This window comes from Coenobita brevimanus, chromosome 22 (assembly GCF_032717465.1).
Source record: "Coenobita brevimanus isolate Jiangsu-jjx chromosome 22, ASM3271746v2, whole genome shotgun sequence".
In the NCBI taxonomy this organism is placed as follows: domain Eukaryota; kingdom Metazoa; phylum Arthropoda; class Malacostraca; order Decapoda; family Coenobitidae; genus Coenobita; species Coenobita brevimanus.
In genome coordinates, this window is record NC_136975.1 from 23,302,884 (window position 1) to 23,318,768 (window position 15,885).

At 39.1% G+C, this 15,885-nt stretch overlaps 1 protein-coding gene across 1 annotated transcript in view; it reads left to right on the forward strand.

Moving 5' to 3' along the window:
* LOC145392343 (uncharacterized) overlaps positions 1–15,885 on the forward strand; it is a 252,843-nt gene that overhangs the window by 214,419 nt on the left and 22,539 nt on the right. The window contains exons 4-5 of the mRNA XM_080266745.1: positions 10,185–10,318; positions 12,081–12,296. Of these exons, the coding sequence (XP_080122871.1) occupies positions 10,185–10,318; positions 12,081–12,296 (350 nt within the window). The remainder of the gene's footprint in view (positions 1–10,184; positions 10,319–12,080; positions 12,297–15,885) is intronic.

The following is a 15,885-nucleotide window of genomic DNA, read 5'->3' on the forward strand; positions in this document are numbered from 1 at the left end:
CACACACACACACACACGGAAGATTAGTGAAATGACAAGTACAGTTGTCAACCTTGAGAGTATTATGGAGTTCAGAAATGATAGAGACAATTAGGCAAGCAAGCAGTCTGATAGACCAAAGCGGTGATACTGACGAGAAGATAACAAGATAAATGAAGTGATGTAAAGTTACAGAGATGATGTGGGAACTGCATATGCTGAAATGGTGAAATCAGGGAAAGACTTAGAAACAAGTGTCGAAGAAAAAGGCAATAGAAATTAAGTGAAAAAAATTTCAAAACAACCCAAAATTAGTCAAAGATTCAGCAGATATCAACAAATTTATAGTAATCACTGGTATACGTGAGGAAGAAATAAAAAAACAAAATTTCGAGAGACAAAAAGGAGATTGCAAATATAATGAAAATCTTGAAGAAAGTATCAGAGGATATCTGTAATAAAGACATAGAGGAACACAGAAGGCTTGGGAAATATGAGAGAAATAAGTCAAGGCCTCTAAAAGTAACCTTCCAGAGTGTGAACACCGTGGAGGAAATACTAAAAAAAAAAAAAATGCAAACTCGTGGAAAAGGAGGATTTTAAAAAAAGATTGATAAAAAGATGCCTAACTCAAGAGGAACTGGGAATACTAAAGGAAAAGAGGGAGGAGGCAGAAACAAAGAACAGGGGATGATCAGTGGAAAATAAAGAGTGCATTATTTTTTTACAAAGTAACTGGACTGCAGGTAAGAAAGTGATACATAACCAATAGGGAATAAAAAGGAGGAAGGCTGTAGACTCAAGTTATGGCAAGTACGTAATCAAGATGATTAAGTTGATGTACTCAAATGTAGATGGAATGGTGTCTAAATTATTTGAGATAGAAAGAAATGAAACCATAAATTATTTGCCTAACTGATACAAAATTAACTCCAAATATATCAAATGATACCCTAAACTTCGAGGAATACAGTATATGGAGAAGAGACAAATTTAAGACCGGGAGGAAGAATTATAATTTTAACAAAGAAAAATCTACAAGTCAAAGAAATAAAACTTGATAAACACTCACAAGTAGAACTGGTTGCATTGGAGATTAACACATCTGAAGAAAAATTAATTGTGGCAAATTAATACATGCCATCCAAAATAAAGCCTTGAGAAAGAGGTGAATATGAAGACCTGGCAGAAAGTACAATTAGGAGTTTAAGAACATTACTATATAGAATTGATGAGAAATCTGAAAGAATTATATTAACTGGAGATTTCAATACAAATATAAATTGGAATACTCTAGATGTAAAATGCCATGAAAGCTCTTGGGACGAAAAGCTCCTGGATTTTGTGAAGGAGTTTTTCCTAACACAGCATGTAAAGGAAAACACCAGAAAAAGAGGACTTTATGATCCATCATTATTAGATTTTACATTTACTAGGTATGAAAATGATACCGACAATATAATGTACCACCCTCCGTTTAGCCAAATTGACCATGCAGTATTAAACTGCAACTTCAGGATTCCATATGACATAGTTACCAATAATGAAAGTTACAAAAAGAGTCCAAATAACAAAAAGGGCAACTATCATGACCTGAAGAAATACTTCTTAGAAATAGATTGGGAAAAGGAGCATCGAGGACAAGACTTTATATATATATATATAGAAAATCCTATGATTTTTATGAAATAAGAGTCGAAAATTACATCCCTGAGCACAAAGAGATTGAAATGAAAATAAAGAAATTATTTAATACAGAATGTAAAAAATCAAAAGAAAAAAGAAACTTGCTGTGGAATAGATACAGAAGGCACAATAGTGAGAGGGCATATAACAACTATAAACAGGCAAGAAATTATTAAACAAAAGTAAAACGGGGCTCAGAAACAGTTTGAGGAAGACATTATAAATAAAAGTAGTGATCAACCTAAGCTATTTTACAGCTACATCCAAGCAATACCAAAGTTAAAGATAAAAAGCAGTCCATTAGAGATGGGGGGATCGTCTATACACAAGAGAAAGATATTTGTGAAGCACTAAATAATAACTTCCAATCAGTTCTTACAAAAGAAAATAATTTTGAAAGAGATGATGTGGAACATGCATGCCTCCACGTATTACAGATAAAGAAGAGCAGGAGGAGTTAATTAAATTAGACAAAGGAAAAGCAAATGGTTCTGACGAAATTTCAGGTTGGGTGCTACATAAATGTGCAGAAGAGTTAAGCAGACCGTTGTATTTAATGTTTAAGGAATCCTTAGGTCAAGGTTAACTACCTGATATTTGGAAGAAAGCAAACATTGCTCCCCTATTCAAGAAAGAGAATAGACAGAATCCACTCAACTACCGACCAGTATCACTGACCAGTGTTGTAAGATAACAGAAAAGCTGATAAGAAAAGTTTGGGTAAAACATCTATAAGAACACAGTATGATAACAGAAATGGAGTTCGGTTTTTGAAAGACAAGATCATGTGTCACTAATCTACTAAGCTACTATGATAAAGTTACAGAAACATTACAGAAAAGAGAAGGATGGGTGGACATTATCTATTTAGATTTTAAGAAAGCATTTGATAGTGTACCGCACCAAAGACTTTTAAGGAAATTGTACCATGAAGGAGGTATCCAAGGCAATCTGTACTGTTGGATGCAGGATTATCTCAGAAAAAGGGAAATGCAAACAGTATTAAGGGAAAATTACTCATCATAGAGGGAAGTGACTAGAGGAGTTCCACAGGGCTCAGTGCTGGGACCAATTATGTTTTTAGTTTATGTAAATGACACAGACAGTAACACTGGAAATGGAAGCTATCTAAATATGTTTGCAGATGATGCTAAAATACAAAGGAAAATTACTAACACAGATGCTTGCAAAGAGCTACAAGAAGAATTAAACAGGCTTCATGCATGAAACAATAAATGGTAAATGGAATATAATGTGGACAAGTGTCATGTAGTTAAGTTTGGTAAAAGTGAGATAGGCCCAGATTGGGCTTATAAGTTAGAAAGATCAACCCTACACATACCAGAAAGGGAGGACATAGGAGTAAATATCAGTAACAGACAATCTCCAGCTGACCACATCAATGAGAAGGTACTTAACATGTATTCCAAATATGAGAATAGCATTCACATATTTAAATGTAGACGTGCTGAGAAAGATAATAACATCATTCATCACACCAGCCCTGGAGTATCCATCAGTAGTCTGGAATCCACATCTCAAAAAACACATAGATATGATTGAAAAAGTACAAGGGCAGCTACAAGATGGGTACCATGCTTAAGGGATCTAAGCTACGAAGAAAGACTTGAAAAATTAATCTACCAACACTACAGGAGAGAAGGAAAAGATGAAACATGATTATGCTATATAAATGCATCTCAGGGAAAGAGAAAATAGACATAAATGAATATATAACCCATGGTGAAGCATCAGCAAGAGGACACTACAAAAAACTACATAAAAGGAGAGGAGATAAAGACGTTAGGAAATTCAGTTTCTTAAATAGGGCAATTAAGCAGTGGAATGCTCTACCGAGTGAAACTGTGTGACAAAACTATTCATAAATTTAAGGATATGTATGATAAAAAGAGTTTAATACACGGGACAGTACGAGCTTGACTCATTCCTGTAAAAATACAGCTAGGAAAGAACAATTTAGTAAGAACACATCTAATTCTGACACCCATACACTGCCTTACGTTATGCTTTATCACTAACAAAATGTATAGTTAACGCTTTCAGATTATTTATTAGCAGTAAGCTTGTTTCAGCACATATACTTGGCAATACAAAAGCACTGTCATTTGGGGGTTGTATATCATCAGGCACACTTGGATAGGAATACTTTCTACCGTTCGGCAACTCTACCAGCTGAAGCAACTCGGGAGCAAATTTCCCAAACCTTGCGTTGAGATCTCCGACTATACAGTACTCGTAGCTATTTATTTCGGCTTTTAACTTCTCCTTAATTGAAGAGAAACAGCTGCCAGGGTAGCACTGAGATTCCATTGAAGGGATGTAACAAACCCCAAATAACTTTGGTGTCCAGTGAAGCTAAATCCAAATTTGATCTTCAACTTGTGTATCAGCAGTGATAGCTATCTATCTATCTATCTATAGCCCGACGCCCTAATCCCGCAAAGGGTGGCCGCAGACAAAACGCCTCCAAGTCACTCTGTCACCCACCATTTGACTCCCCTCCCCCCAACTCACCCCCCCCTCCCTCATATACCTCTCAACTCCATCCCTCCACCTCATCCTCGGTCTACCCCTCCCTCTCCCTCCCTCCACCTCACCTACATACACCCTCTTAGTCAGTCTTTCATTCTCCATTCTCTCCACATGTCCAAACCACCTCAGTGTATTTCTCCTAATCTTTTCAACCACATCCACATCTACCCCACAACGTTCCTTCACTTCTTCATTCGTCAACCTGTCCCTCCACGTCACTCCACATGCTCTTCTCAAGTAACTCATTTCCACTGCTCTCACTCTTGACTTGTTCCCCTCTTGCAAGGTCCACGCCTCGCTTCCATACGTCAGGGTAGGGATCACAATACCATCATGCAGTGACTTCTTAACTTCCATACTCACCTCCCTATTTCTCATCACTGCTTTCAGTGTACCAACAACCTTTCTTCCCTGCTGTACCCTTTCACGTACTTCATCCCCCAAAGTTCCATCCTTACTCATCACACTACCCAAGTACTTGAATGCACTCACATTCTCCATAGCTAAAGTAGCTAAATGATTTGTTTTAGAAGCACTGTACCACCTCGTTGACTAGATCCTCTAACAATGCGTTTGTATGCAACATATTCAGGCAACGACACTAACAATGGTGTCTTGACTTGGTTCAAACTGTCTAAGTCGTAATTTTGAAGCAGGTCCCAAACTAATTTTCCTTCCAATCTTGTTTTGACGCCATTCATATTCCGAGACAAAATTTTGAACCTTCTTACTTGCTAAGGTCGTTTTAGAAAAGCTGTGTGATGCTGCTGTCTATTACCTCTCCGTCCTGCTAAAGTTTCCGTTCCCACATTTCTAAGTGTATGTCGCAGCCTGTGTTTAAAGGTCGCTTCTCCGTGCTCCCTGCGTCACGTAGCCGTTTCCACTCGTTCCGAACGGTTGGATGATCATCATACACGTAGCCACTGGGGGGGCTGGGAAAATGCTGAAAGTGATTTTTGGCATAGGTCTTGTATGACAATGCAGTTTTCCTAATTTTACCACTTGTATCATAAACAATATTATCTATTTCCAAAAATAATTATTTGGGAACAATAATTTCCTTTGAAATTGAAAGGTAGACTAAATATTATAAAACCCGTGCGAGAAAATTACCAGTTATCACTTAACAATTTCCCCTATCACCTTAGATTATGTGGTTAATATCAGAGCTCTAATGATGTTTTGCACTTGAATCCTGATGAAGTGTGAAAATGGCCTTCCTTTCCCCTCAGCCACATCCTCTCACCCTGCAGCCATATCCTCTCATCCTACAGCCAGTTGCAAACAAACACCATTGTTACAAACAACTGAAACAAGAAGAATTTTTGAAGACTGCATAAAGCCATTTTGATCACCTGAGACTACATTTTATAAGGTAAGCATATAAATGTGTGTGCCAGGGGCCTCGTTTGGGTGGAGGACAAGGGGGACGTTTCCCCCTCCCCCCCACACACACTTTTTGGAGCCTGGGGGACAGAGTATCTTTTGTCCCCCCACTTGTCTAGGTGAAAATTTTCAGGATGAATAGCTTTGCGCTGTTTTTCTTGTTTTTCCTTAATGGAAAATCCTTTCTAAACAGTACGGTACGGTTCAGGTGATGCTGGCTTGGCTGAGCGGGGCAGGTCGAGTGGTCACCTGAGTCAAGGATTAAGAGGTTAATCCCACCAGATGTATTTACTTAGGTGTCTTGACGTATGCACCATCCCTGATGCCTGAGGCAATGAGAATCAAACTAAAAGATTAAGTAGTAGAAAACAATTTCTACTGGCTACCACCACAGCAGTAGTACAATATTCATCAGAGAAATTACCAATATGCCGGGAATCGAACCCGGGACTCTCATGTAAGAGCCAGGCAGCATACCACTACACCACGACCAGGTAAAAGTTAACTCACGTTGTCACAATCTTGTAACCAACGTCCCTCCGCCCCCCACTGTGGGCCTGAAGAGGGTGAGTTAACCCCCTGGCACTCGGACAAGTAGATGCTTTTAATCTATCCCAAGCACTTACGGCAAGTTAAAATGAAGAGAAAACCTGTATTTTTACACAGGAAAAATCATCAAAGAGATATAACTGGTCGTGGTGTAGTGGTATGTTGCCTGGCTCTCACCTGAGAGTCCCGGGTTTGATTCCCGGCATATTGGTAATTTCTCTGATGATTTTTCCTGTGTAAAAATACAGGTTCTCTCTTCAGTAGTACAATACATAATACCAGACTGGGGGTGGCTGCAGCAGCGAATTTTAGTTTATGCATATGTGCTAAGTGGAGAGAGAGAGAGAGAGAACCGAAAAGGAAAATATAAAAAAGCGATAGTATCACAAATGTGGGAAAGGGTGTGTGTTCGGGACACTCACGCAGATCTTGAGTTTTCAATGGCCCATCCATTCCTCCATTTTTCTTCTAGCAGCCAATCAAAATACAGGGTTTATATCCGATTATAAACACATAGTATGAATGCCATTGCCTCTCGTATGGCAGGTGCTGTGCCGGTGTGTGGTATATTTCATCATAATTTCGTACGTTATTATGCAAAATTGCTATACTTATATATACAGAGAGATAAAAACAGCAGGTAAATGATGCGCTAAGTGTATAGTGTTGACAGTGCTCTCTTCAGCACTAAAAGTGCACAAGAAATTTGCGGTGCCGAGAAAAAAAAAATGTGTTGAGGTAGCACGGACGGAAGTTAGCATGCATATATAGATAATTATACCATCTACGAGAGTGACCATGATGACCAATGATATTATTGACATGGAGATGTCTTCTGCTATTGAAAATCCAGTGCCTTCTAATTTATTGCTGGTGTTTCGTTTTGCCCTCTAATGAAAGAGTAGGCCTCTGTTAACATTATGTACTGACTGTTTTTACATACTTCTCCTCTGAAAGGATTATTAGTTATTTATTGAAAGGTACTCCAAGAAAGCTATGAATATGTGGGGAAAAGATAGTTTTTTTTCAAGACATTGGAACAAATACCAGAGTAATGATGTAAATTTATTTCTGATGACATAAAGCATCAAATCTGGGAAAAATTGTGGTGACAGATATTTTGGGGAAATACTGCAAATGTTTGCCCCCTTCCCCCCCGTCAAAAATCCTGGATGAGCCACTGGTGATCATCTTTCTTGATATATATCCTGCTGTAAACCTCTCCTGCGTCCTTCACTTGACTGCTTTTTCCATTATCTTCTGCCTTACATCTTTAGTAACTTCTGTTACCAGGGTCGGTCCCATTCTGTCATTTCCATCACCTCCCAATCTGCGGTGTGACTGAATTTCCTCACGTACTCCCACTTTTGGCCAAATCTTCCTCAGTTTCTCATAATCTGAAGATCACCATCTAGGCTCTCGTTGTTGTGAGGGATTCTCAGTAATGCTAATATCACCTCTCTCTATTTAGGATATACTGTCTCCAGGAATTGCTCAACTTGGCAATGATGTCCGCTTGTTTCTAACCTGCGTTTGCAAATTGCAAGTCTTTCAATCTCCTGTCAGTGCTGCTATCTTGAGATGTAACAGTCTTCTTTAACTCCACAACTTCAGTAACGAGGGCGTCGCGTTTCACCGTCAGAGCTAGCGGTAATCTGTCATCCTGCTCTGGCGTCGCTGGAATGTTCGATATTGCCATCTTTACTCACCTTTACTAGTTGACTACTGTTCATTTTCATTAATTCTGTCAATGCCTTTGGCATATTGACTATCGGCGAGCTTATATAGGTTGATATATTATGATTGTCCTGGAAGCCACACACACACACACACACACACACACACACACACACACACACACACACACACACACACACACACACACACAGCGAGGCAGTGATTCAGTGATATCAAAACCAACATACTACTCGAAGACCTCGAGTTCAAATTTCCAGACGATTAGGCTGTTGACCAGCTTGGTGATGGCCGTAAATACGCAGGAAGATAATACCGTTACTGTGGAATCAAACCCGGGACTCTTGGATGTGAGTCAGGCAGCTTACCACTACCCCATGACCAGGGAAAAGGCTTTCTCTGATTGTTACTTTCCTGTAATATTGGGTACCTCGGGCCCCAGCTGTAGGCCTGAAGGGAAGGGATAACCTTCTGGCACTCGGGCAAGCAGAAGCTTTTAATCACACCCACGGCACATCCAACAAGTCTATGATAGGAATCCATAATATCAATGGAAAAAAAAAAATACTGTATTGTTATTACTAGTTTGAAAATCGAACTGGGGACGCGTAGGTAAGAGCCAGGTACTCGTACCTTACCAGTGTACCACGGCTATGGGGTTATCATAAAATGGTAAGCTGCTTGGCTCTCATCTCAGAGTCCCGGGTTACCCGGCACAGTAGTAGCATTATAGTTAATAAGCAAAATTGTTTTCCCTTTCTCTAAGTTCATTGAACAGTAATGCAGGGAATTTTTTTATGAATTCGATGGTTGTGTGTCGTTATTATTAGGGAAGGACTGGGACAGCAAACACTGCCTCTCACAGTGACCCGATTGTAGTCGGATGACAGTAATCCTTGGCCACTTTAAAAAAGGAATTTAGTTAATGCCTAGTGGTCTTATTTTGTTCTGTATTTAGCTCAGGCTTACACAGTGCTATTTTTTGTTTTACTGGAAGCGTGTTCTAAGCCAATCGAACACGACTTAACTAAGTTTTTCCAGTCCCAACGAAACCTTGACCTCCTCTTACTATCTAAAAATGGCTTAACTCGTACAAGGTTCCATCTTCTCTTGCATTAAACCTCTTGAATCAGGTGACATTTTTTTCCAATTCAATCTTGTTCATTCCTGACGAGTTTATTTAGCTTTGAAGAGATTTCGGAGAGATATGGTTGGATACAAAATTCATTTACCTCCTCACTGCAAAATGTCTCCTCTAACCTGAAAAAGTCGCCTGATGATAAGAAGCACTAAGAAAAATAAACTACGACCTTATAGTATGTGAAGTATCCTCGTCGGCTTCGGAACCTATCTGGCATCTGTTCCTTAATGAAACCTAGTACTGCACACTGGCCCATCTCCGCCCCGGATTTGAATTAAGTAACACAGTACAATAATGTGGACTTCAAAATACTGAATATTTGTGCATGAGGCAAAATAGTAAAGACATTCAACTGTCTATTTAGCCATTCATATACTTACCAATCTAGGGTGGGCTGAAAAGGTTCATTTTGAAAACAGAGTGGCATGCTTCAGTAAACATTTCATAAAACTCACCCTATAAGCCTAGTGATACACACAGATCAACCCACCCACCAACCAACCAGCCAAGTGCAATTGGTGGAACTTATAGGAATGACGTCATGGGTATGGGTGCCTCCCATAGGCTAATCATTGAGTGGGAGTTGCTAATCGATGTAGTGCCACTGATACTGGTGCAACCCAGTTCTTGGATAGGATAGTGGGTAGAGCTTAGGCAGCTGCTCCTACAGGCTGATAGCTAATTACTGAGAAAAGACTGTGCAATAGTGATTCAGTAGGTTTCCACACACAGGTTCGCCAAGTGTAATTTATACCATATATTGTGTTTATTACGCCTTATACTATTTTATATGCCTTTTGTGCATCATGTGTATATAAATTGAACTGCATAAATAGCATACATCAATATATTGATGTAAAGGATAGGATTCTCCTAAGCACCTTTTCCTTAGCAAATTATTGTGCTTATTACAGCTTACCTGTAGTATCTTCTTGTGTGCTGTTTTTTTCTCGTTTTTTAAATCGAAACTATTAAGGAGGTACGAATGGACCACTTTATTTAATTTGTAATGTTACCCTTGCAACTGAGTATAATTATGTACTGTATATGTTGTCAACTGGCTATCAGCTGAATCGAAATGTGCTATGGGTCTTCATCAGGTTACAACAAACGCACTGTTGTAAGGATTAGATCATGCTACAGAGCTTTCTTACCTATCGATAAAACATGCCTAAGCCTACATCTTCTTCCTTAGAGCCACCACGAGAGGGCCCAGTGATCACGGGTGGACAATCAAAGTACCATGTTAATGACACGGTGGACCTTGTGTGTACCTCTGGACCATCAAGACCACCATCAACACTCTCTTGGTACATCAATGGACGACCGGTATGTGAGGTTCGAATACTGTCTCAGTTCATTTTCATTATAGTGACTGTCTAAATGTCCCACTCATTAATATACTGTCTTACTCTTTACCCCGATCTCCCTCAGTACCACTACCACCATCAACTTTTACATAATGCATTAATAAATTACTGATCAATGACCCCCCTCCCCCTAATATTTCACTTTCCGTCTCAGTAGAACGCTCTTGTTATCACTCTGACTACCGTTACTTCTCTTCCTGGACCATTCCGACCATTTTCATCATGACACTTGGAGCACCATTAGGGCAATTGGTACATGTAGTTTGATCTGTTTTAATGACCAAGAAAGGAACCAATGACTGGAAGCCTTCAGAAAAATATCGTTTCCATAAAATATGTGGATGTTTACCTTAAAGGCCCTTGTGTAGTCAACAGACATAACCTTTGTCTTTCACCAACAAAACCAGTTTCAATAACTTCTACTCTTCCTCGACAACCTCCTTAGAAACTGCAATACAGTTCGTCCATCTTAACTTGACAGATATTTTCGTCCCCTTGTAACTTATTTCCTGTACCTAATCTAGCGGAGTAGACAATACTACAGCATTTTATCATTTCAGAGCACCTCTTCGTGACTAGCACCATATTCCAGAGTTCATCTCTGGCAACATTTCAGAATTCAAGATAGAAACATGGCATACTGAACACTGTGAAGTTGATAGGAATTAATTTTTAACTTTCTTCCAACAGATTATCCATAACTAGTAACCAAAGAGTGACAATGCCTTGGTAGAGATGGCCTCCTGACGCAGATAATTCGACTTGTATGTGTAGCTAGTTCACCATACATAGCGAAAGTTGATTGTTGACGCTTGTGTGGCCGATAGACATTGTTCTTAGCCTCCCCCCTTCCCCCACAGGCAAAGGAACCAGTGGCCAGGGAGAAGCCGTATGAATACAGCTGGACTCCTGAAGCAAATGCCTCCAATTATGCTTATTAGCCTTGTTCTAATAGGCCCCGTAAGAACTATTAATTATACATAAACACGGCATTCTGATACAGATTTCTTGATACAGATTCCTTGAACCAGTGGCCAGGGAGAAGCAATTTGAATACAGATGGACTCCTGAAGCAATTACCTCCAATTATGTTTATTAGCCTTGTTCTCATAGGTCCCGTAAGAACTATTAATTATACATAAAGACGGCATTCTGATACAGATTTCTTGATCTTTGTAAGTAGTTCGACCCTCACACATCATGATCCTCATTTAACTGACAGCCATTAACCTAAGCCTCCTTCTTCCCACAGACTTCACGAAAACTAATAACCACTGAGTTACCGTAAATGGTTAAAGACGGCCTCCTAACTCAAATATCTCTACTGTCGTTTACAGTTCCTCCGTCCAGAAACATACATTGTCTTCCCTCATGACTATCAAGAATGAGTAATCCGTGAACGACTGCACATGAGTAAAGACACTTTCTGACTTGTGCGTGTTGCTCGTTCCCTACACTTACGGAAAAAATTATTATCTGGTTTTGTAACCCTCCTGCAGCCGATATGTATTTAATAAGCTGCTTTCTCCTTTTGTCTACAGGCTCCACATGAATATGTAACACGGAACGATAGATAATCAGTAAAGTCGACCTCCTGACGTAAACAGCTCGATTGACTTTTGTATCTCGTCGGTCACACTTTACAAAAATAGGGTGGTTGTCTTGACGACCATCCTCATGGTCGATAGGCATTACTTCAATAATTCATCATTTCCCCCCAGGCCCATCAAGAACTAGTAACCCAGGAGCGACCATATATGGGTAAAGACGGACTCCTGACGCAAATATCTAGGATGGTTTTCGTAGTTCGCCCCTCACACTTCCAGAGAGGCAAGCTACGGGTCAAATGCCTGGCTGAGATAAGTGGACAGGCCTTAGCACATCACAACACAGTATCGCCATCCTTTACGCCTCTGGAGGGGCTCTTTCTAGGTAAGGTTAGAGGAATTTTGCTGTTTTAGGCATTTTTTAATACTTGGCAACATTTTCATTTTAGTTTTATATTTTATTATTTATTTATCAAAATAGTCTATCTCTGTCTATCCACCTATCTATTTTCAAATTACTGAGGCATCATTTCACATGACATATTTTGACTGATGAGTGAGTGAGATCTGTTTTGACAGTTATTTTTGCCCTAATGTATTATGTTCAAGTAACCACTCCGTTTGTTGATGAGAAGCAGTGTCAGAACAACAACGATAATGGTCACGAGGCACGATTTGACTTGTTTTTTTATTGATTATTGCCTGCTTTTACTTTTATTTTTCTCCATATGTCTTATTTTATTCTGTTTCCTGACATATGGGCACTGCTTTAGCCGGGGCTGGTTTTTACCTCTTTTCAGGCGAGTACAGACATCTTCATTCTTCTGTGTAGTGAGCGGAATTTTTTTGTTTTCGTTCGGTTGGGATGAATGGAGCCATTTACACATCCAGGATGAATGCATCTCTTGTTGACTTTTGTGAGGGTGGAGTTGTTCAGAATGAAAAATTGTTATTACTTTTTCTAGGAGAGAAAGAATCTTTCTTCACCTTTATGGATGGACAGAACCTTTCTTCACCATTATAGGATGGATAGGGTCTGTCTTCACCATCATGGGATGGATAGGGTCGGTCCTCACCTTTATAGGATGGGTAAGGTCTGTCTTCACCATAATAGGATGAATAGGGTCTGATAGGATGGATAAGGTCTGTCATCGCCTTTATAGGAAAGATAAGGTCAGTTTTCGCATTACATCTGTCTTCACCTTTATGGGATAGATAGGGTCTCTCTTCACCTTTATAGGATGGATAAGGTCTGTCTTCACCATTATAGGATGGATAAGGTCTGTCTTCACCATTATAGGATGGATAGGGTCTGTCTTCACCATTATAGGATGGATAGGGTCTGTCTGCATCTTTATAGGATGGATAAGGTCTGTCTTCACCATTATAGGTCTGTCTTCACCACTATAGGATGGATAAGGTCTGTCTTCACCATTATGGGATGGATAAGGTCTATCTTCACCTTCATAGGATGGGTAAGGTCTGACATCATCCCTATAAGATGGATAAGGTTTATCTTCACTATTATAGGATGGATAGGGTCTGTCATCATCATTATAGGATGAATCGGATCTTCCTATTATATGCAGTGGATAGGGTCTGTCTTCACCCTTTTGGATGGATAGTGTCTGTCTTCACCTTTTTTGGATGGATAGTGTCTGTCTTCACCTTTTTGGATGGATAGTGTCTGTCTTCACCCTTTTGGATGGATAGTGTCTGTCTTCACCCTTTTGGATGGATAGTGTCTGTCTTCACCTTTTTTGGATGGATAGTGTCTGTCTTCACCTTTATTGGATGGATAGTGTCTGTCTTCACCTTTATTGGATGGATAGGGTCTGTGTTCACCTTTATTGGATGGATAGGGTCTGTGTTCACCTTTATTGGATGGATAGGGTCTGTGTTCACCTTTATTGGATGGATAGGGTCTGTGTTCACCTTTATTGGATGGATAGGGTCTGTGTTCACCTTTATTGGATGGATAGGGTCTGTGTTCACCTTTATTGGATGGATAGGGTCTGTGTTCACCTTTATTGGATGGATAGGGTCTGTGTTCACCTTTATTGGATGGATAGGGTCTGTGTTCACCTTTATTGGATGGATAGGGTCTGTGTTCACCTTTATTGGATGGATAGGTCTGTGTTCACCTTTATTGGATGGATAGGGTCTGTGTTCACCTTTATTGGATGGATAGGGTCTGTGTTCACCTTTATTGGATGGATAGGGTCTGTGTTCACCTTTATTGGATGGATAGGGTCTGTGTTCACCTTTATTGGATGGATAGGGTCTGTGTTCACCTTTATTGGATGGATAGGGTCTGTGTTCACCTTTATTGGATGGATAGGGTCTGTGTTCACCTTTATTGGATGGATAGGGCCATTCTTCACATTTATAGGATGAACTGGGTCTTTCTTAACATTATGTGATGCACGAGGCCTTACTTAACATTTATAGATGGATATAATCTTTCTTCACCACTTTTGGATGGACAGGTTCTTTTAATAATCCTTTAGCTTGGGTCAAAAACTTATTATTTCCATTTCTCAGAATATATAGTATTTTTTTTTCCTTTATAGGAAGGTACGACTTTGGAAAGCTCTTTGGCTTGTTGGGGCCTTTTTAAACGTCTTTTAAAGTAGATAATTTACTTTTTCAAATCTGTTAAGGTGGGACAAACCTTTCATATATTTAATTTAGAGCAGGTGGTTTCTTTTATATCTCACATGATTCATTTCCCGCAACACCCTCATTTTTCTCTTTCTCAGTAGAATTAATGTGAAAAAGAGAAACAAGGGAGCCATGCAAACTGTGTCAGCTGTATCGTCCCCATTATCATTATCAACATCATAATCATCATTATCATTGTCCACATCACCACGCATTTTTACCACCTGTTTTGATGTTTAGTCACCATATCCGTTGGACATATTATCTGTTTTACTTCTGTTACCTCTTACAACATTATTCAACCTGGAGGAGTCTTTTGAAAACTGTCAAAGTTTGATATATGCATAATTAATTCATTCATGAATACACAACTTTATAAGTTGAACAAAAACTTATGGTGGTAGCAACAGGAGGCTAAAGTAGAAAATAGGTCCACAAGAAAAAGAAATAAATGTAATAATCAGCCTTTTCTCCGTCATCATCATCATCATCATCATCATCATCATCATCATCAGCCTAACGTATCTTATTCACATAATTACAGCCAGCGGAGCCGGACCCGTCCTGACTCCCTCCACCCCCCTCCTACTTCTTCTACTCGTCTCCACCCGTCTCCTGAGTATTAGATGAGAGGAGGCAGGCTATACATCAGCATGGAGTCCTTCACGTTCGGATGTTCACAGAACTTTAGCTTATTCTGCCGGGTTACATTTTGGATGCTATAGGTGGCTTTAAAGCACCTGTTCTTCAGCGAGATATATTCCTTTCTGCACCGAAACATAATTTTGTATCACCTTTATGACCTTGGACTTGTACTGTTGACATTGTATGTATCAGACACACACCAGAGTATGTTAATGTATAAAGAAGGCTTTCTAGCACCTCTTCCTTTACAATTAGTCGATTATTACACATAGCCATTCTCTTAAATGCTCTTCATGTTGCTCTAATGTAATTATAGTTGGCAACAATGACTTAATGAAATAAAGTGAAATATAATGTGTACATTGATCGATAGAATAAAGGTATTACAAAATGTTCACACTCTTTTAGAATGCGACACGGTTTCTTGTAAGCTGTAGTAGGTCTTGCTTTTTAAATACATGTATAATAGTACTACTGATATGGATAAATATATATGTATATAGATAAGTAAATCAATATATACATAAATATAAATATAAGTATCTGTCTACCTACCAACTGATCTTTATATCTACCAATCTATCTATCTACCTATACATACAGTATATATATATATATATATATATATATATATATATATATATATATATATATATATATATATATATAT